Genomic DNA, 23,865 nt, shown 5'->3' with positions numbered 1-23,865 from the left:
TCCTTGTTAATTATGGCCAAAGCTCTGTGTATCAGAGTTCTCAAAAGAGTCCTCGATAAATCTGGATGGTGACAGCTGGATGTATGTAAATAGAGATGCAATTGAGTCTTTTCCCTGTATACAGTATGCCATCTATCTTCTTCCAAACCAAATTCTTAAGGACTGCTTGATAGATGTCTTCCTCTACTTTCATGGTAAATTTCATTTCATGGTGAAATTTATTGAGGACATCACTACCATGTGGCACCTTTGAATGTTAGAATAATCTCTTAATATTTCTGTCAGTACAATGGAATATGAGATGGAAAGACACACTTGCTACCATTTTAACTGTAGGTTTGTTTGGTTTCTATGAAAAAATATTGTTTTATTTCAATTTTCTAGAGCAGTGCCACAATCAATGGTCTTTCTGGGTGTTTTTCTGTAGAAAACAAGTGTATGAAATCCAAATTATTATGAACTCAAAATTAACATTTACCTCACAATGCAATAAAATAGTGTTGCCCTTATCTTAACTGATACAACAGGAAATAAAAACTGAAGAGCTTCTGTTGCACTCATAGATCATTTGGAATGTGTTCGGCAAACTTCCTGTAATGCAATAAAAAATTAAAATTTGTATTGTTAAGAAGCATAGTTTGTTCTGAAATTTTCCCATAATACAGATTATTGTCAGTTTGTTACAAATATGAAAAAATATATGCCTGTGATTCACTTCACTGAATAAAATCAGTTATTTTCACAGAGTACTGAAAATCAGTTATTTTCACAGAATGCTCTTGTTTTAGTTCATACTGAGTTATTTTCAACTGTACAGAGCCAAGCAATAGGATTAAATTCAAGCAGCACATGTTTACAATTCTATTCACATACAGTTGTTGGAACAGTGTCATAGATTATGTCAAAGATCAGTTTAGTTAGTAGATTTGTTCATTTCACTCTATCTGATACTTTGTTCTTATGTTACACGTGCACATCTTGTGCACAGTATTTTCATTCCAGTAAATTTCTGATTGTAGCTTTACAGTAGTAACAGAAATATTGATTGACATTGAGTTTCACTTAGGAGTATGTAGAATGTAATGTGTGTGTAAAATTTTTCATCCATTCATTTACATTTATGTTAAATGTTTATGTTACATTTTCAGTTATTTGTGTACTCTTTTGTGATTCAAATCAAACCCTGTTGAAGAGTTAGGTTGCGTTATTTTCATAACATTAAAAAAACTGCCATGTTCCATTATTTGAGTATTTACACTGCATTATTTTATATAGATATAGATATGGTATTTGAGATGCTTCCACCTACTTAATGACATGTTTGAATAGTAGTTTCTAACATACTGTCATAAAGATAGCTTACTTTTATGTTCATTACTGCCATTTTGTTTTAGTAGTTGCATCAGAATTCTTGTAGCCCACTTCATTGTGATCATTAATTTTTTTTCTTTTGCAGCTTATTAATGAGTACTATTTAAGTATATTATGCTTATACCACCACAGAGTGCATGATGTATTGTGGAGTATGTATGCAAATGATTTCAACAGCTATTTTATGGCTGTCATTTGATAGCTGACTAGTATTGAAAGAATTGTCTGAAAATGAAAAGACTATTAATTGTTATATGGTAAATAAATAATAGTCTTCAGAGTTTTACTATGTTAAATTAAATTGATAGAATAGGTCATATCAGGTCATTAATTTACTGTTTTTCTGACACCAGGTCAGTGGTATATCAACAGAGATTTTTAGGCAAATTGAAACAGTAGAAAATGATCATGATGCAACAACTGCAGCAGCCTTGGAAGCTGTGGAAAGAAGAGGAGAGATGGTTGTACGGCTTCTCGACCCAAGGCATTTGGGAAGAGCAGCTGCAGAGGCGGCAAAGAAGTTCTTAGCTTTACAGGCAAGTATTAATATTAAACAATGGATATTAACAGCAAAATTATTTCTAGCACACAACATAAGAGCTGTATAATTTAACTATCAATTAAAGGTGTTTCCTAAAGAGAATAATTTGGTATTTTTAGGATGCCAAACATTTTGTCCACCTTGTGGAAATTGTGAAGCGCCCTGGTCAAACTCTGGGTTTGTACATCCGAGAGGGTAATGGGCTTGAACGTTCTGATGGAGTATTCATATCTCGAATTGCTCTTGAATCAGCTGTATACAACAGTGGATGCCTCAAAGTTGGTGATGAAATTCTAGCTGTCAACATGGTGGATGTGACTCGGATGAGTCTGGATGATGTAGTCATAATTATGTCGATACCTAGGCGGCTGGTGCTTGTGACAAGACAGAGAAAAGCAGGTGAGTTTAGAATGAGGTAATGTAATATAATTCATATCAACATACAAGGTAATTCCAAAGAATTCCTGATTGGATATTTTCATATCTACTGTATATTACATTTCTCAGTATTGCAGATAACATAGTTCTACATGAATGTCATTGATTCTACCTTGTCACTGTATAGGTGGCATATCAAAATGTTGTTATCATAGAAATTCAATCACAGGATAAACAGAATAAAAAGATGTTCAAGAAGCAGCAATGCTTGAGAGTGGTAATTAGTTTAAATTCACAATCTGATTAACAGTGGATCACATGATAACAGGTATGTTATAAGTCTACTGCAAGATAGCATACCAAAGACAAATATAACCTATATATGATAAAATTTTCTCAGGTGACCAGTTGAGTGGTGGTCATCTTGTTGCAGTGTTTCAATGAGTTTTGTATCCATCATCTTCAGGCAAAATGTCAGAATGCTGTGTTCTGCATATCTGTATAGCCATTGGACCACTGATCTCTTCTTTGTGTGGGCCAATCACATGCCTCCAGGAAAGGGTGCCATGCCGGTGGTGGGGGAATGTGGCATGGTCCTGATGTGGGCATCAAGTCCTGGTGTTTGTCCTTTCTGTCCACAGATGCCACTGCCTTCAGAACAGATCATTTTGTCATATTTTCATAGTCGCAGACTCCCACACTGTGCTGAGTTGAAACCTGCTATCCTAGTTTATTAGGGTGTTGTGCAAATGTATCTCTACCACCTCTTTGACAACTGAGGCGCTGCATAGGTTCTTAATTTGTTCAAAATCAAAGGTATATTCCTCGTTGAAGCTATGCTTTGCCGCCGCAGACTTGTCCATCTATCCTAGTCGAATGTTTTTGATGTGTTCCATGCAGTGCTGTGAGATGCATCACTGTGTCTGTCTGACATACTTGCTGCATCCTACATTCACACTCAATACTCTAAATGCCCAAGAAGATTTTATCATTGAAATATTCCGAGAAAGCCTGCAAACACATATAACCTATGAACACTGTAAAATAATCAACAGTGGCAAACATAGCCTTTGAATAACTGGGGAATGATTTGTTGTCTTGTAGAATGATAGCACACTGTTTTTCAAATTCTAATTTGTCCCTTTTCTCCTGAAGAAAGCAGATGTAGAAGTAACTTTTATAACATGTACATTTTCAGTCTCTTTGAAATGCTACTTAAGTATTGTATGCGCAGTAGTTTCATCACACTGTAAAAGTGTAGTTTGAAATGTAGTCCCTTATAGTGATGGACATTACTTGATACCAAAACATCCATATGTACTTTTAAACTCTGTTTCAAATGTTAGTACATTTATTTAGTATACATTACAGAAAATATTGATTATATGCCATCAAAGAGACTTAAAAAACTTGCTTTTAATGTCTAGGTATTGGATATTCATATTAACATTACTTTCAATCATTGTTGTTCAGGAAAAGGTGGTGTGGTCTCACCACATCTGCAGCCCCGTTCAGAACATAAACCACCTCCTGTTGTAGTCATTAAGAAAGAGTTACGAGAAGATGATGAAATGGATGATGCTGATGATTCAAGCTCAAGAAGGCATGGTGGTGATGGCAGGGAAATGTTGCCATCTTCTAGGTACTTACATATGTATCTATATCTATACCTGTACATGTTGTAGGGAAGTTCCAGTGGAACATATAATACTTTGAGTAAAATAGAAATACCGTTGGACAGTAGATAGCATGCTTAAGAAAACATTATGCAACTGCAAATAACTTTTCACTGAGTGAATACTGTACTTACTTTTGTATGAGTCCATATTATTAATCACAAATATATGTACAGGGGTGGCATGATAAGAATCCAAAGGCACTAGAGCAACAACCTACATAAAGTTTGCAGACAGCCATAACAGTATGTCCACACCACCGTCTTCTGAGGTAATAATATTCTTACCGACTAGAGTTTTACCCAAAATATGGTTTTGTAGGACAAAAACGATAGCAACTAACCAAAGCAAGGAAGATTGCATATTTCGGAAGGAATAAATCAATGAATGAATAAGTATAAGACTTGGAAATTACTCATATGGTGAAGACTGCAACATATAATTTTGTGAATATGTTGTCCAAGAAATGTTATCATCTATCTGAAGTCCCAGAAACTTTACTTTTACTTCACTTGTTGTTTAGACTGCCCCTTACTGTTTTGCAAGAGCTGTTATTTGTGTTTCTTGTATTTGTAAATAGCTTTTTATCCATGGCTTCACCTGTATACATGTATGTCACATATATTGTAAATAAATATGTCTGATTCTCTGCTGATTTACAACATATGATTCCAGAGATGGTCTTAAATTTATCTGTGGTATTTCCCCATGTGGTATGAAATTTGTTCCCAAAACACATTGACGAGATTATTGGCTTGCTGCAGTGCTCAGGCTGAATGGTACAACTAAGACACAATTTGCACCTCATACTTTTAAAGCATTCAGAGTCAACTAATTACAAGAATGAAATACCGACAGATCATTTTAGAACATTTTTACATATTACCCCCTTCTGATCTCCATCTATGCCCTCATTCACTAACACAGTAGAATGGACACCATTGTTTTCCTACACTATTTCTTTATTTTTCAAAGTAATGAGCAATGTGTTTCAAATATATCCTAAAGTCTTTGTTCATGTGGCCATAGTGCCCATAGTTGCAGAATTATATAAGATGTTTCATTTACTGACCACATAGAGGAGGCATCAAGTAGCATAAAGAAAAGACTGCTAAGCCTTTAGCTTTTGGACAAAATATTCCTTCTTTAGAAGCAATAAATATGCACACTCATATAAGCATAAAATACACACACGGATAGTGACTATAGCCACTTGGGCCAAAGCAGCTGTGGACAGTAGTCATGTGTTTGGGAGTTGGGCTTGTGTGTGTTTTCTGCTTCTGAAGAAGGACTTTTCTCTTCAAAAGCTAAAGGTTTAGCAGTCTTATAATTGTGCCTGTCTGTGACTCAATGTGTCCTCTATGTTGTGAGCAGCATCTATCCTTTTCATATTGTTGTTCTCCATCCTGAACTTTCCATTGTTTTGTTTATAAAATACACATTTTTAGTAGTTGAAATGATAGATTTTAAATATATTATGTAATTTCTTACAGAGAGTAGTGTACAATTACATTTTTCATTCCCAGGCAATAGAAATGGCATGCCTTACAATGAAATTTTTTCCCCTCTTCACTTTCTAGACAGTTTAAAATTGTTTATCTCACACGTTTTATCTTCCTGAATATCCATTCAAAATGACCAAGTGTACTGGGCTCATTGTTGTGATCACAAGAATGTGCTTGCAGTATTTGCATGTTACTGTCACATGTGATGATCATTTTGGAGCTGGTTCAACTTGAAAGCTCCCCATGAAAAACAAGTGACTGTAGATCAATGAAACTTTGCACATATGTAAGGAAATGTGGGAGAGAAATAATGAATAAACAAATAAAAAAGCCCCCCAACAGCTTTTCCAATAACTCCATTTGCCATAGAATGGGATATGAATCCACAGCATATTGCAAATTGATCATGTGTTTAAAATTGCCACAAAGGCTTATGGTGCCATCAAGCTTTTGAATCACCACCAAAGGGTTGGCCCACTGACTCAATGAAGTAGAAGAAATGACACCTTAACTTGCCAGTGTTGCAACTGAGCCTTTACCCTGTCACACATGGAGAAGGGGATGGTGCAGGGACAACAAAATTTCAGGACTGCCGATGGCTTAAGAGAAACATGTGCCTTGAAATTTTTCTGCCCAGCCTCAGGTATTCTCAAACAGTGGCTTGTAAGGAGTCCAAATCATGAAAAGAAATGGGTTGATACACTAAATGCACTTTGTCAACAATCTGTAAGTCAAAAACATAAAAGACAAAGCTCCCAAAGATATTTTGTGCAATTGGTAAATTGACCACTAGCAGTGTAAGTTGCCATTCCCCATTTTTGTAACACACAGAGATGGAGAATTTCCCTCACATGGGAATGCACTGTTTACTGTAAGACACATCCTGATTGAGCAGCAATTGCAACTCTGGGTGACACGTGCGGGGCATTGGAGGCAGCCCTACAGTCCAGGGATAACACCGGGTTACCTGACAAGTGACTTGTAGCTTGCTGACTGTCACAAACAGTTGCTGAACATCCTATCTGATGGCACACACACGGCCTCCATGTGTGGGCAGTCTTGACAAACATGCAGCAAATGAACAGCTGACAATCGGGGCAGGACCAGTGGATCACCCAGTGAGTGAAAGGTAAATGACACCAAGGGCCTGAATATCACCATGGGTAGGAATTATGGAGCTGCAAGTGTCATGAATTCACCGAGCTTGGCATGGGCAAAGGTGCACACTGCCGAGGTGCTGTTGCACCAGAGTCATCAATGGCAGCAACACATGGTGACTCATATGGATGCGAGGCCACTTCAGGTACCCCACGGGGCACCGGGCACTGTTGATCATGCCATTTTGCCACCTGTCAATTATCAGAAAGGATGTCCTGAGCTGCCGTCACAATCTCATGTGATTCCACAAATTCAGCAACATTGGCTAAATAATGGTCTGACAAGAACAATGCCGAAATCTGAATCTCAGGATCAGGAGCTAACCAGACAACAGTCACATTCCAAATTAGTGAGTCTGTATGAGAGGTATTTTGGACACTCAAAATGACATTTGCCTCAGAGGTCTTGCAAATTGGTGATTGAGGCTGCATGTGACTCTCCAGAGCTCTTGCAGCTCTGGTTAACTGCAACCATGCTGGCACCACATGGGTTTGGAGGCCAAAATACTGCATAAGCAACTGACAAAGCTCATCAAAGGGAAGTTTCTCAGGTTCAATAGAGGGCTTCAAATTTTGGACAACATCATATAAGCCTGTCCTTCTGGATGATAACAACTGGATTTGATGATACACCTTACCTCCCACCTCTCTGTAGACTCATGGAAACTGGAAAAGGTCATCAGGGGTATTGGGGGCAGAGAAGAAAAATGCACCGTGAGTGGGCGGCCACTTACTGGTGAAGCTAGGGGGTGAAGGAAGTCCACATTCTGGGTTATCAGTGCCTGAATCTGCCCCTGTTGCTGCTGCTGCTGCTTCTTGTGTAGGTGCAACTGTTCCTGCCAGCACTGCAGAAATGCCAGGTCCTTGATAAGACAAAGCGAAAAATGAATTTTAAAAAAAATAGAGTGTCACATGCATAATAACATCCTTCATTGGCTATTGAGTGTCTGCAGAAGGCATGACAACACCACTCCTCAACATGTTCAGCGTGCGTATTTCACAGACCAATGACATGTTGGTAAAAGCCATGGAACAGAACCCCATGAGTGTAATGAACTCATCAGGTGAACTGAACTACTGAAGCGAAGTGTCCAAACTCATCTTGATACACACATGGCAATATGTGTAGCATGCAGCTGTATGGGCAGCTAGGGACTGACCACATGATAATTGCTGGAATGAAGTGACAGGCGAGGTCCACAGTGGTTTAATTCTGCAGGAGCACTGGCCTGCTCCACTTACTGCCGCTCACAAGTAAACGCTTCTGTTAGTGGGTCTGCTCATATGACACAAGGCGAGTGCCCTCCATGCTGAACTACTTTGCTGACTACTTTGCTGTTCTACCAGTGCCAGCTCACCTGCCTCCACTGTGAAATCTGATGGTGGGGATACTTAACAATACATATCATACAAACAGACCAACTTGTAGTTTTCAACAATTCAGTTATGAATAATATCTGCAATGACGACAACCAGTTGTTTTTATTAATTTGAAGTGACTCATATTACCTCACTGATGACTATTTCCTTTCAATATATTAAGTGAGCTCCAAGCAATATTTCTACTACACTTTTAGTTGTTTATGAGCTATAAACATAAATTTAATCTTACTCTTGAAATGAGTATTTTATGTGTGTACCTGCTTGTGCTAGAACACCAAAAAATTATAATTGAATAGTTCTGATTCTGATAAATATCATCCATGTTACATTCAGTGAAACATTACTGCTGCTTCATTGGAGAAAAATTGCATTTTTAGCAGTTTCTCCATAGTTGAGTTGCAAAAGGCATCTAATATCACATAACAGTATTTACAGCAACAGAAGCCTTTTAATAGTGAGAAATATTGAAAACAAAAACAAAAATAATTTAAATTATATTAGTCATACAGTAAGTAGAGCTATGTTTGTCACAGAACTGTATCTTATCTTTCAGATCTCGTTTGGGACTTGGCTTAACAGGGTTGGACACAGCTCAAGATCTGGCACTCGAGAGCAATGGTGACACAGCAAATGGACTAGGGTTAGCAGATCTGTATTACAATTCACGGCCTGAGCATGCAACAGATCAAACTTCAGCAACTGCCTCTTGGCCATACCAGCCCCCACCACCACCTGTGATAACTGAACAACCCAAACCCTCTTCTATCCCTCAGCATTTTCAGCCATATGACAGGGGTTACCCAAAAACTTTGGAATCATTAGCAGAAAAGGTGAGTTTTATAATTTACCTCAGAATAGTAATACTTTTAAAAGAGACTGTCAACTTCACTTTTGACCATGCTAATTAATGCAGTTTATTCATTTGAGACTTTTCTCATCATCCCGCATTTCTGTTGAAACAATGTAAAAGAAAGGTCTTTACAGTTGCTTTAAAGTCTTTATAATGTTCTTGGGTGTGTTGACTGACTTACAACAAAATTCACAGCATTTCAGTAGAATAAATCTGAAAACCTGATAAGAAATTAGAAGATAGCAAGGTATCATATAGGCCCCAACATCTGAATTTTTTGCAACCTGCCTTCAACTTCCTATATTGCTCAATTGGTGGTTATGCAGCAGGTGTGTAGCTCATGAATGATGAATTTAAAACAGCTTGAATTATAATACTGTCTAAGATTTTCTTTCATTTTTAGGATATACGTATTCTGGTTATGTATACCCTGCGAAACAAAATGCGAGCTGTTAAAATTTTTCGTATTTCCTATATGAGTATGATAAATACAAAAATTGTGTTAGAGAATCCCAAAAATCTACCTTTTGCCCAACAGTGGAAGTTGTAATAACTTTGTTCTTATTTGCTCATATCCTTCATGAATTATGATCAAGAATCCTTTGATCACATCTGTGGAATTTTTAATTTTGCATTCATAGTCATATGAAATAATCATGATTATCTTTTTGTAGAGGAAAATTTCCTGATGTACCTCCCTTATCATTGCTAAGGAAATCTCATAAAATTTTTTCTGTCCCCCTAAAGTTAATAATGTCAAACAAAAGTTGTCATATGCATAACCCCCCCACCCCAAACACACACACACACACACACACACACACACACACACACAAAGCACTTTATTGAAATCTACAGAAGAATCTTCTTCTGGCATTAAAACCTTCAATTGAATGAACAGCCCTTTTGCAAAAAGAAGAATACCAGCATGTAAAAGAGGAGCAAGAAAGTTGATACTGAGGGTGTAAAGTAGCTATTCAGATACCAATGCTCATGAAGATGGCAGAAAAATGTTGTTAACATGTGGCATTGTGGATTATGAGGAAACAGCGTTTTCTGTGGTCACTTCAGATCCATCTCTTAATTTTCTCTCATATTTTTAATAATATTTACTTGTCAGTTTCTGTTTCCAGTTTCCTACTATAAAGGGACATTTGTATTATCATGACATTACATCTAAACATAGTGCATATATAGCTTTATGCCAGGCAATGAAAAGTTTCTTCCTGTAGAAATAAAGTGGTGTCATATACATTTGCTTCTCACAGTTAATTGTGGATAGTAGTACTATTAAAAACTCAAAAATGTTCAGCCATTACACACTGTCACAAAATTAACAAAGAATTTTTTGTAAATCCTATAAACACGTTTTAAATTTGATCAGTTCCCTGTAAATGATTTATTTATCTTGGCTTGCCATGTTAGTTCTTCAGATATAATTTATATTCACTGTTGTAATGCAGATAATCTGATTAATGTCACAGATTTTAATCTGTACATCTCACAGCAATTTATCAAGGATGCTAATTGATAGCTTATTCATTTACCAAAGTGGGCTTTGTGCACTGCTGGATGAGTGTGTCATTCTTTCAACCATGCCTGAACAGTGTTTTATATCCTTTCAGTCTCTTAATATAGAGGTATTAAATTTATTTTATTTTGATTCTTCTAAGTTCTTGGTGAGGGTTAATGCGTTTGTGTGTGTGTGTGTGTATGTGTGTGTGTGTGTTTGCTTGTTTCTTTTATTTTTATCTCAATATTTATGTTACTTCTCAGTTTTTAACTATCATCAGTACTGTTCTCTGCAGCCCTGTCACAATATTTGGGAAGAGTAACCAGTTTTGTTATAGTCCATTGTTACTTCTCTACATTGTGTGTCTTCCGTGCTGTGTAATGCCGAGTGCCACACATAGATGTCTTCCACTATTTGTATCAGTTTTCTATGTCGTTTCTCTTGAAATGTTGTCTTAAAGTCCTAGAAAAGGAATTACTATTTCTGAAAGTTGAAAATTCTGTACCATCTACCTTTTCACGTTTCTGTCAGTGTTAACCCAGCTCCTCCACTTTCAGCAGTTGGTAAGTAGGTACTTTTCATCTATCTCATTTCATTGCTGGAATATTTTATTTCATTGCTGGAATATTTTTTGTACTATGCATTTTGAGTTTTAATTATTAAGCTTGAATACTCATTTTATACTCCATACTTCAAGTGCATGTTGGTTAAGTATAAGCCATAAAAAGGAGCGAAAATTAATGGATAAATCAGCTGAGTGTAGGATATGGTGATGTGTTTGTGAAATAAACATCTGGGATAGACAGATGCTATGTGCCAGATCAGAACTTGAAATCTAGTTTCAGCTTTTTTGTGGCAATAGTCCAAGAGCAGAACTATCCCAGCATACCTCATGGATCAACTCAATAAGGCTTCCATCTGAAGTACCCAGTGTCATGTAATTCTAATTCAAATATATGCATGATATTAATGCTGGCCATTTTAGTCCTCTTGTTTCTACATTTGATAACTTATAGTGACACACTAATTAGAGACAGAGCACTTCATCAATTTTAAAAGGATGGAGAAAGATATCAGCATGGCATCATTCAAGGAATGATGATAGGAATCACCTGAAGTAATTCTAAATCTAAAATCAGTATGGCCAGACATAGATGTGAATCATACTTCTAAATATGGACTTAGTATTCTAGCAATAAAACTGAAAATTTTAATTTCAGTAGTGAGGGATTTAATTCAAACAACACTTTTCTTTTTGTTTGTGCCATTACTTTATTGTTGCTTGCAAAACTATTTTCAATCAGGTGAATTCTTTTATTGTTGCAACTGTGAGTTAACTGTAAAGTCACTGGCTGGTTCTTAAGGCATGTAAATGATATGCACTTAAAAAAGGATAGTGACAGAATCTTTTCAATAATAAATGTCTCCACTATTATTCTATATTTTGGTCATGGTGCAAATCTCTCAATCACTTGTATGAAATTTGTGCGTACAAATGCATGTCTACAACACAAAAATAATATTTCTGCCTTTAATGATCTCGACTTACTGAGCTATTAAATGTTACTCACAAGTCTATGCACATAAGTAGTCACATCACAAACTGGCCTGCTGTAAGGATCAAGAAATGAACATCATCTGCCAAAGTACAAATTAACAGCACAAAATTTCTAGACTGTTACATAGATTCTTTAGCACTTCAAAATTTGTCTGTAATATATTTTGACAAATTATATATGTGTTGAAATGTACAGGTTTGCTGTCATATATAATTAATATGTTTCAGGTGCATGCATTCTATTCAGGACCCACACAGCCTGCAACTGGCAGTTCACGTCGTTTATCCCAGCCTTCCCGTTCATATTATGGTGGCCGTAAGGTGATGCCACGCTCAGGAAGTGATCAACACTTGCCTCGAGTAGAGTATGGACTATCTAGCACACCACACACTCTCTTGCGCTCCAGTCTCAAGGCAGGCACTGCAGGTGCAGCCAGCTCATACTCAGCCTCCCGTTACCGCAGTGAACAGCCTTTTTCGGCTGGGACACTAACGCGGAGACACCGCCCCTCTCTTGATTATGCATCAGATACAGAAGCTACTTGCACTTCTTCACCTCGCACTTCCTACTCTTATTACAGGTAATTTACAAGTGTTGTGTTATGTATAGATATTTTTTCTACTCAAATATCTTTTTCTCCAAGAAGATCTTTGTTACAGTCGTATATATATTTTTTCCAGGAAGGTATTTATTACATATATTAGTTTGTGCCCATCAGTTTGCCAAGTCATTGGACACAGGACATTTGATTAGTTCCCTGAGTAAAGTTTCTAATCTCTTATAAAAAGTTTGGTGTAATGACTGCAAGACAACTTTTTATCATTTTTGTAAGCATCTTCCTTTGATTCATTGAGCCCAGTAATATCTTTAACTAGGCACTCAGAAAGTTCATTATAAAATGTAAACAGGCAGTCTAGATTAAATTTTATGAGCTTAATATAAATAGTTCTAATAATTTTCAAATAACAAATAGTGTATATCTTATATATTAGCATAAAAATCCTGGTTCCCATTTCATGTGCTGCACCAGTCCTACTGCAGCATTTAGAAGTCTAATAACTTTACTATGAGTTTTTTAATAATATTTTCTTATTAGTATATTATTCCTCATTGTAACTGACTGCCTGGTGAGCAGGTCCGTGGTTTCATGACAGTAGCAGTTACTTCATAAATAACGATGTAGAGGGATAAATACTGTTTCCTTACTGTCTCATTGTTTCTTACCTCCCTCATCCTCAACGATTGAAAATCAAAAGCAAATAGTGTAGCTGTGCCAACAGACACTTTCCTTAGTAGGAAAACGATAATTTACTTTAGTAACAGGCATCACTGCTGAAACTTTTTTTTGGTAAGGACTTATTTTTGTTACAATGATGCACATCTGTCAGATTAGAAGGCAAATTTGATTACAGGTAACATGTTGCCATTCTTCAGCTCAGCTCTTTCTGTCTTTACCTTTGTAAATAGTCAGCACAAAGTGATCAGTTTGATATCTCTTGGCAAAATTATGTGGAATTTATAGCTTGCTTCCTACTACACCATATAACTCGAATAGAGTGGGATGTAGTGAAATTGCTTTGCACTCTGTGTTGACCTCTGAAGCGCCAAGAAAATGTGTGCATACAATTTATGCATAATTACAGTCACAGAGCACACAAAAATTCCTTTTTAGATGTATATTACCTCAAATAATCACTGCCAATCTGAAGTCCTTTATTCATTGGTCCTTTCAGCTAAGCTGTGGCAGTCTCCCCTAATGCTAGGTTAGTTAAAAAGGTTTATTTAGCATGACGAGCTCTTGCAAATAGTTCAGTAGTATAATTTATCTATATAGCACTGGTATCTGACATCTTAGGGCAGCATCATCATAGCCATTGCTTGCCCCTTTGAGAATAATTGTTGTAGTATTTCTATGATTAAAAATCCCAGATGAATTATAATATGTATATGGCTATAGCAAAAGAAGGACTCTTTTAAAAAGATAATCACTGTTCCACCTTGTCTGAATACCTTTCTATTATCCAGCATCTCTGCTGGTGGTAGTAGTTTGAAGTCAAAGTGGAAATCTCTCACTTAATTTGTATTACCTAAGTTTCAGACAGAGAAATCATCTACACTAACACTGAAATTTACTATGTGTATTTTGACTTAAGTTTATGTATCTGTTAATGTCTTACCACACTACTAACAGATACAGTTATTTTGGATATCTGTGGCAGTAATCAGAGACCAGATTTTAATGAACATACACCAAAAACACAATATGCAGGAACGATACTTGCAAGTGAGTTAGTGGAAATGTATCCAAATATTTCATATTGGATTACTGATAATCTGTGGCAAAAACTTCGACATCAAATCTCTGTGTACATTAGTCCTAATACATAAAATGTGGGGATAATATATACAAGAAAGTTGGTGGTTATCACATCAGGCTGTTGTTACAGCTTAATTCAGAAACAATGCTGTAAAATACTGGAGTAGCAAATAAGAATGGTACAAGTTTTATCATGTTACACTTTTACAAACAACAAAAATGCAGAAAACTCTTTTTGGCCGAAAGTTATTCATGGGGTTATATGGGAAATTAATTGGAGGAACTTTGTCCACAAAAGATAAAGATCTGTGCATCAGTTGTGTTGAAACATGACTTTTAACTTGTCATAAGTGCTCATCACTCAATATCCCTGACTTCACCTCATTTCTTTGATCTCGGCCATCTATGGGCCAAGCAAAGTAACTTCTTCATGATGTTATCTTCTTTCCTGATTTTTGGTCTTCCCAGTATTTCTTAATTCTTTCATTGCTTTCTTTAGTTTTTTCATCTCTCCATACAAAGATATGTTTTCTGACCTTTTTCTGGAAACCTCCAAAATTTCTAATCTTGGTCTGAAAAGTTGGTTTGTCTAGAATTTCTGCTTTTCTAATGTTGATTTCTACTAAGTAATTTTTTACTCTCCTGACCCAACTGATTTGCATTTTGGGACTTTTGTTGAAATGGTCAAATATTTGTTAAGTCAGTCTTCCTGAGTTCATTTGAAGCAAGAGACCATAAAAGAAAATTCTCCTTTCCCTGAGCGCATCAGATAGTTTTTCAATTTGGGTGTAAATTTCTTTATTACTTATTTACATTCACATACTCTCAACTTTTTTGTGCTGAGTATATTTCATACTACCTTCCTTTCCTTTTCCCCCAAATCTTCAATTTCTCTCCTTTAGGTGAGGACTAAACGTTCCACTGCATAAAGCCACTCCAGTTTTATTATAATGTTGTTGTGTTGGACTTCTCTTTTTACTGTAGGCGGTTTTTTTAAAACTGTAGCTGTCCCTGATAAACAGATAAACCATTGTGAGACCTGAGTTTCTCCTGGCGTATACAACTTTCAAATAACTTCCGGGAATTCAGCCAGGTAACACTTTCAGCGACCGCCGATATTTCGGCGGGAGAACACCCCGCCATTTTCAAGGCAAACTGCAACGGACAGGCGGCGTACATGCAAATTTAATACCTCGGTTCTCGGACCCAAGCAGGAAAGATAACACACACACACTGAACACTAGTGCCACCAAAGATGGCCAAAGTCAGAGCTATCGATAGTGAGACTATGAATTCGCAGGTGAGGTAGCATTGAGTCTGTCCCTCTGTTTCTTGACAAGGGATAGAGCCGGATTCCAAACAGAGTTTAAACAGAAACCTCCATCCCTGTTAACAAGGTTGCTCGCTAATTTAATCTCAACTGCCTCCCGAATCACACTGTCCCAATAGCTGGACGTGCATGCCAATATCTCGGTGTTATTATATAACATGGGGTGACCAGTATCCAAGCAATGTTCGGCAATAGCAGATCTATTTGGCTGCTGTAATCGTGTGTGCCGTTTATGCTCAGTACATCTGTCCTCCACGGTCCTGATAGTTTGACCAATATATGCCATGCCGCAGCTACAAGGGACACGATATACACCCGCCTTACGCAGTCCAAGATCATCCTTAACAGAACTCAAAAGTGCTCTAATTTTAGATGGAGGTCGGAAAACACATTTCACATCGTATTTCCGTAAAATACGACCGATCTTATTGGACGTGTTTCCTACGTAAGGCAAGAAGGCAGTAGACTTAGGTGTTGACTCAGAATTATCATCAATCACCTGATGTACAGTTGGTCGATAGCGCAACGCACGTTCAATCTGTCTATCACTGTAACCATTTTGATGAAATGTAACTTCAAGATGGGACAGCTCAGCTGGCAAAGTCTCAGCGTCAGAAACGATATGTGCCCTGAATGAGATTTTCACTCTGCAGCGGAGTGTGCGCTGATATGAAACTTCCTGGCAGATTAAAACTGTGTGCCCGACCGAGACTCAAACTCGGGACCTTTGCCTTTCGCGAGCAAGTGCTCTACCAACTGAGCTACCGAAGCACGACTCACGCCCGGTACCCACAGCTTTACTTCTGCCAGTATCTCGTCTCCTACCTTCTGCCAGGAAGTTTCATATCAGCGCACACTCCGCTGCAGAGTGAAAATCTCATTCTGGAAACATCCCCCAGGCTGTGGCTAAGCCATGTCTTCGCTATATCCTTTCTTTCAGGAGTGCTAGTTCTGCAAGGTTCGCAGGAGAACTTCTGTAAAGTTTGGAAGGTAGGAGACGAGATACTGGCAGAAGTAAAGCTGTGGGTACCGGGCATGAGTCGTGCTTCGGTAGCTCAGTTGGTAGAGCACTTGCCCGCGAAAGGCAAAGGTCCCGAGTTCGAGTCTCGGTCGGGCACACAGTTTTAATCTGCCAGGAAGTTTCATATCAGCGCACACTCCGCTGCAGAGTGAAAATCTCATTCTGGAAACATCCCGCAGGCTGTGGCTAAGCCATGTCTCCGCTATATCCTTTCTTTCAGGAGTGCTAGTTCTGCAAGGTTCGCAGGAGAACTTCTGTACAGTTTGGAAGGTAGGAGACGAGATACTGGCAGAAGTAAAGCTGTGGGTACCGGGCGTGAGTCGTGCTTCGGTAGCTCAGTTGGTAGAGCACTTGCCCGCGAAAGGCCAAGGTCCCGAGTTCGAGTCTCGGTCGGGCACACAGTTTTAATCTGCCAGGAAGTTTCATATCAGCGCACACTCCGCTGCAGAGTGAAAATCTCATTCTGGAAACATCCCCCAGGCTGTGGCTAAGCCATGTCTCCGCTATATCCTTTCTTTCAGGAGTGCTAGTTCTGCAAGGTTCGCAGGAGAACTTCTGTAGAGTTTGGAAGGTAGGAGACGAGATACTGGCAGAAGTAAAGCTGTGGGTACCGGGCGTGAGTCGTGCTTCGGTAGCTCAGTTGGTAGAGCACTTGCCCGCGAAAGGCAAAGGTCCCGAGTTCGAGTCTCGGTCGGGCACACAGTTTTAATCTGCCAGGAAGTTTGATATGTGCCCTGTGTACCAAGGTACGAAGTACCCCTTCACGCTGAGCCGAATGGTGACAACTATTAGCTTGTAAGTACAAGTCGGTGTGAGTACATTTCCTGTAGACTGCATGTCCCAATGATCCATCATCCTTCCTCCTAACCAACACGTCGAGAAAGGGAAGGCAACCATCCTTTTCCACCTCCATCGTAAAACGAATGTTCGGGTGGATCGAGTTCAGATGTTCTAGAAAGACATTCAAATTCTCCCTACCGTGAGGCCAAACAACGAAGGTATCGTCAACGTATCTATAGAAACAGGCGGGTTTTAAAGGCGCCGACTCCAATGCACGTTCCTCGAAGTCTTCCATAAACAAATTTGCGATCACAGGAGACAACGAACTACCCATCGCAACTCCATCTGTCTGCTCGTAATACTGGTCATTAAATAAAAAGTAAGTGGATGTCAACACATGCCTAAAGAGATTAGTTAAATCAGCACCAAACCTGGCTTCAATTAACCGCAACGAATCAGACAGAGGAACACGAGTGAAGAGAGAGACCACATCGAAACTCACTAAAATATCAGAGTCATTCAGCCTCAGTCCCTCCAAACGACGTAAAAAAAAATCAGCTGAGTTCCTGATATGATGTTCACATCGTCCTACTTGTGGACTCAACAGAGAAGCAAGATGCTTGAATACACAATATGTCGGGGCGCCGATGTTACTCACTATAGGACGGAAAGGAACCCCTTCCTTATGAACCTTTGGAAGGCCATATAACCTAGGGGGAACCGCACTATAGGTGTTAAGCCTCTTGATTGTGTCCTGCGACAAACCACTTTTCTTCAGGAAGCTGTTGGTCTTTCTCTCAACACTTTTCGTGGGGTCAGCATCGATTCTGCGATACGTTGAATCAGATAGTAAACGTTGCATCTTTTGTACATAATCATGTTTATAGGGAAGGGATTAAATTTTGCACCCACTCCGAAGAATTTGCCGGTAGTTGATTTTGTTAGTTCAATTGAACAGGCAGTTTGCAAACTACCTCCTGACGCTGCAGAGGAAGTTAGGAAGGAGGCATGCCGTGTTTTGACTAGGGCTCGTCCACCCAAGAGTAATGTAACAGCAGCAGAGAGGGCTGCTTTACGCTCTCTCAAAGTTGATCCCAGTATTGTTATTTTACCTGCTGACAAGGGCAATGCCACCGTTGTTTTAAATAAACATGATTATGTACAAAAGATGCAACGTTTACCATCTGATTCAACGTATCGCAGAATCGATGCTGACCCCACGAAAAGTGTTGAGAGAAAGACCAACAGCCTCCTGAAGAAAAGTGGTTTGTCGCAGGACACAATCAAGAGGCTTAACACCTATAGTGCGGTTCCCCCTAGGTTATATGGCCTTCCAAAGGTTCATAAGGAAGGGGTTCCTTTCCGTCCTATAGTGAGTAACATCGGCGCCCCGACATATTGTGTATCCAAGCATCTTGCTTCTCTGTTGAGTCCACAAGTAGGACGATGTGAACATCATATCAGGAACTCAGCTGATTTTTTTTTTTACGTCGTTTGGAGGGACTGAGGCTGAATGACTCTGATATTTTAGTGAGTTTCGATGTGGTCTCTCTCTTCACTCGTGTTCCTCTGTCTGATTCGTTGCGGTTAATTGAAGCCAGGTTTGGTGCTGATTTAACTAATCTCTTTAGGCATGTGTTGACATCCACTTACTTTTTATTTAATGACCAGTATTACGAGCAGACAGATGGAGTTGCGATGGGTAGTCCGTTGTCTCCTGTGATCGCAAATTTGTTTATGGAAGACTTCGAGGAACGTGCATTGGAGTCGGCGCCTTTAAAACCCGCCTGTTTCTATAGATACGTTGACGATACCTTCGTTGTTTGGCCTCACGGTAGGGAGAATTTGAATGTCTTTCTAGAACATCTGAACTAGATCCACCCGAACATTCGTTTTACGATGGAGGTGGAAAAGGATGGTTGCCTTCCCTTTCTCGACGTGTTGGTTAGGAGGAAGGATGATGGATCATTGGGACATGCAGTCTACAGGAAAAGTACTCACACCGACTTGTACTTACAAGCTAATAGTTGTCACCATTCGGCTCAGCGTGAAGGGGTACTTCGTACCTTGGTACACAGGGCACATATCGTTTCTGACACTGAGACTTTGCCAGCTGAGCTGTCCCATCTTGAAGTTACATTTCGTCAAAATGGTTACAGTGATAGACAGATTGAACGTGCGTTGCGCTATCGACCAACTGTACATCAGGTGATTGATGATAATTCTGAGTCAACACCTAAGTCTACTGCCTTCTTGCCTTACGTAGGAAACACGTCCAATAAGATCGGTCGTATTTTACGGAAATACGATGTGAAATGTGTTTTCCGACCTCCATCTAAAATTAGAGCACTTTTGAGTTCCGTTAAGGATGATCTTGGACTGCGTAAGGCGGGTGTATATCGTGTCCCTTGTAGCTGCGGCATGGCATATATTGGTCAAACTATCAGGACCGTGGAGGACAGATGTACTGAGCATAAACGGCACACACGATTACAGCAGCCAAATAGATCTGCTATTGCCGAACATTGCTTGGATACTGGTCACCCCATGTTATATAATAACACCGAGATATTGGCATGCACGTCCAGCTATTGGGACAGTGTGATTCGGGAGGCAGTTGAGATTAAATTAGCGAGCAACCTTGTTAACAGGGATGGAGGTTTCTGTTTAAACTCTGTTTGGAATCCGGCTCTATCCCTTGTCAAGAAACAGAGGGACAGACTCAATGCTACCTCACCTGCGAATTCATAGTCTCACTATCGATAGCTCTGACTTTGGCCATCTTTGGTGGCACTAGTGTTCAGTGTGTGTGTGTTATCTTTCCTGCTTGGGTCTGAGAACCGAGGTATTAAATTTGCATGTACGCCGCCTGTCCGTTGCAGTTTGCCTTGAAAATGGCGGGGTGTTCTCCCGCCGAAATATCGGCGGTCGCTGAAAGTGTTACCTGGCTGAATTCCCGGAAGTTATTTGAAAGATAAACCATTGCCATTTCCTGCACTCTAGTTTTGTTTGATTTTCTATTTAGAACATTTGGCTTTATTATCCCCTAAGTACCTAAATTTATTCACATGGTTGATTCTACCATATCTTGTGCTTAGGAATTTTGGAGCACTTTAAATGTTTATTATGAATTATTTCTTCTCAAAAGAAATTTGTAATGCTACCTTATCCACTGTCACTTTCAACAGGTTGATTTGCTCAGCTGGTGTACTGATGTTTTTGGAAAATATTGCTAAATCATTTGCAAAGGCTAGACACTGGTGTCTGATATGGGAGGTTTCTCTTTTTTCTAGTATCACTCACAAGATTTGTGATGGTGAACAGTATAGTTCTTTTGATTGTGATTTGCTTGCAGTATCAGCTAGTTTTTCTATAATTGGTTACATTAACTGCACTGAATAACTGTATTACTTATCCAAGCACTGTTTTCACTCAACCATGTGTAACAGTCAAAATCTGATGTATTTGAAGCAGTTGTACCAATACCGGTATCTTACTTGTTCCATAGCCTTGAGCGTTTTCACTCATGATGGTATCTGTAGAACACTATGTATCTGTTTGAGTGACAAAAAACTTTGTTTTCATATTCTTCAATACACTTAGGACAGGGTGACAGAGAGAAATTTTCTTGTGATGCAATAAGGTGGGTAGCTTACACCATTCAGCACACTGCAAGTAATTAAATGAGGCCTAAAGTTAGTTCAGTGTACTACAGAATATGAAGTTTGGTAAGAAACCCTTAACAACCCTGAAGTTTTTGACGGTGTTACAGAGATACTAGAAGTGCTAGCAAGTTTTGCCCAGTAGATCTGCACTGAAAGTTCTACTTGCTTCTACTTTGCTTTCTTGCCTGTCATCATTCATGAGTAGAAACCATATGCAAACTATTTTTGTCCAATCTGAATGTATGTGTGTGTGTGTGTGTGTGTGTGTGTGTGTGTGTGTGTAATTGTTGTGTTTGTTACACAATTTGAAGTCACACATCCCATTTCTGATTGCATCTAGACTGTTATATATCTGTCGTATGTTGGTGGCAATACATTAAGGCAGGTGTTGCTATCAATGTTAGTCAAAATTGGTCTGCATGTGTTTTGAAGAAACAGATTTTGGTATTTAATGCTGATTATCCAGTGTACCAAAGTAACAAAGTAACAATAACATCTTCATCAAATTTTCTGAGCTTAGTTGAGTATCTGAACTAAATAAAAACTTTAAGCATTTCAGTGATGATTTAATTTGTAGATTTCCTGATTATTCTGTGAATTGCTATAAATATGTTAAAATGCATGCTGAATGTTGGGTGTAGGCTCTAAAGTGGATCAGTCATCGTTGAATGACAAACTGACATAAATTTAATAAAAGCAGCTTAAAAACTGTGCAAAAGATGACATGTGAGTATTCTTCTTGACTTACATGCACTAGACTCTTCAGCTTCAAATTATGGTATTAACTGTTAATTTTTACGTTCTCAGTATTCAGGTTGAGCCAGAGTTCCACTGACAAGCTTTCAGAGTTGATAGTATGGACCAAAACAAGCAAAAAAGTCTAGTAAGCATGGTCACAAAAATGCACTTACGAGCTATGAGCATTTATTCATCTTCAACACTGTGAAACACAGCTCTTCAGCTGCAAAATCTTTGTAGCCTTATATGGAACTGGGACATGGATGTAAATATTACAAATAAGAATAGAACAGAAAACTTTAAAATGTGGTGTTACAGAAGAATGCTTATAATTAAATGGGTAGATCGTGTAACTAGTGAGGAGGTACTGGATTGAATGGAAAAGAAGAGAGATATGACACAACCTGACTAAAATGACCAGTTTTCACAAAATCTACATTAGAGGATTTTTTAGAAATCTTTTCAGAACAATGTTTTTCCCTTCCTTTACACAGTGTACTACAAAATAACTTTTTTTTTCAGTGGAACACATATCATAACTATTATGTAATTTCAGATATTTAAATTATTGCAGAAGTCAGTTTTGGTTGTCATGGGAATAATTGTCCTCACCGTCTAGTGCAAAATTTTTGATTTATATAGTTGTCAACTGTCAATATCTCTTCTCATAATAAAATTCACATACATAAAGTGAAATAAAGCACTGTTTCATATTGCCTTTTCATACTCGAAAAACTGAGGTATACAGCTCTGTCTGTTAGTACATGGTTCAGCAAGCCAGTCTGATATGACTGTAGGAAAGAATCCAAAGAGCCCCCTTAGATTGATTCAGATGATGTATTTACCATCTAGTAAAGTCAGCAGAAGATCAAAATGAATTGAAAAATGATTTTGACAAGCTATTTGTTTCATGCAAAAAGTGGCAATTGACCCTTAACAATAAAATATATGTGGTCCTCCACATGAGCACTACAAAAACAATCTGTTAAATTTTGGTTACAGCCTAAATCACACAAAAGTAAAGGTTGCTAATTCAATGAAATATCTAGGATTTACAATTAGAAACAACTTAAACTGGAACCATCACATAGAAAATATCATGGGGTAGATGAACCTAAGACAGTGTTTTGTTGATTTGGTCGATATTACCTTTTCTGGGGTAATGCTGCATGGTATGGGATCCTTATCCAATAGAATAGATGGAGGACATAAGATAAGTTCAAATAAATATAGCTTGTTTTGTATTATATATAAAGAAATGGGAGAGATTGTCATGGATATAATGTGCAAGCGGAGGTGGCCATCACTAAAACAAAGCCTTAATTTGTTGCTGAGAGATCTTTTCACAAATTTCGATCACTGACTTTCTCCTCTGAATGCAAAATATTTTTTGACTCTCACATACATACAGAAAAATGGCCATTTTAATAAAATAATGGAAATTACCACCTGCACAGAAAGATTTAGATGTTCCTTTCCTTCCAAAATCTATTGGAGAGTGGACTGGTCAAGAAATAGCTGAAAATAATCCATGGAGAATTTAGTTGCATAAGACTGATCAAACCAAATATCATAATTGTTGATTTTTATAATTCTCCAGATAGTGATGTTAATTTTTTTTTTTTTTTGAGTAATTTGAACAAATGGTGAGAAAAAATTTAAAAGTCAAAACAAATGTTGCAGTATGTGGTGATTCCAACATAGCCCAACTCAAAAACGTTTTCAAACCTACTGATATCATTAAATTTATGTTGTACTAACGATAGCCTAACATGTGGGAATGCTTGTTTGGACAATATTATAGCCGATTTCTCAAGAGATCTATAAAGAAATTCTGCTTGAGCCAGAAGAGCTCAATAAATATTTACTACTCTAGTAAATGAATTAAAGTCTAAAACTAACCAGTCAAACACATCACCAATTAAATACTTGCTGATCAGCTTCTTAGAGGGCAAGAATTTCATTGGAATCTTCGTGTGCTCATAGCCATAGTAAATGCTGTTTCATAATTTTTAACTTAAAAAGAATGGACTGCTTACTGTCTCTCTAACTGGACAACAAAAAGTAAAATACACCTTATT

The 23,865-nt window shown here is 38.2% G+C and overlaps 1 protein-coding gene across 1 annotated transcript in view; it reads left to right on the top strand.

Moving 5' to 3' along the window:
* Positions 1–23,865, top strand: part of LOC124556249 (rho GTPase-activating protein 100F) — a 280,318-nt gene that overhangs the window by 61,180 nt on the left and 195,273 nt on the right. The window contains exons 3-7 of the mRNA XM_047130237.1: positions 1,725–1,907; positions 2,032–2,311; positions 3,764–3,932; positions 8,565–8,841; positions 12,161–12,513. Of these exons, the coding sequence (XP_046986193.1) occupies positions 1,725–1,907; positions 2,032–2,311; positions 3,764–3,932; positions 8,565–8,841; positions 12,161–12,513 (1,262 nt within the window). The remainder of the gene's footprint in view (positions 1–1,724; positions 1,908–2,031; positions 2,312–3,763; positions 3,933–8,564; positions 8,842–12,160; positions 12,514–23,865) is intronic.

Source organism: Schistocerca americana, chromosome X (assembly GCF_021461395.2).
Source record: "Schistocerca americana isolate TAMUIC-IGC-003095 chromosome X, iqSchAmer2.1, whole genome shotgun sequence".
NCBI lineage: Eukaryota > Metazoa > Arthropoda > Insecta > Orthoptera > Acrididae > Schistocerca > Schistocerca americana.
Note: the sequence above shows the minus strand (reverse complement) of the source record. Positions and strands in the feature narration are given on the sequence as shown.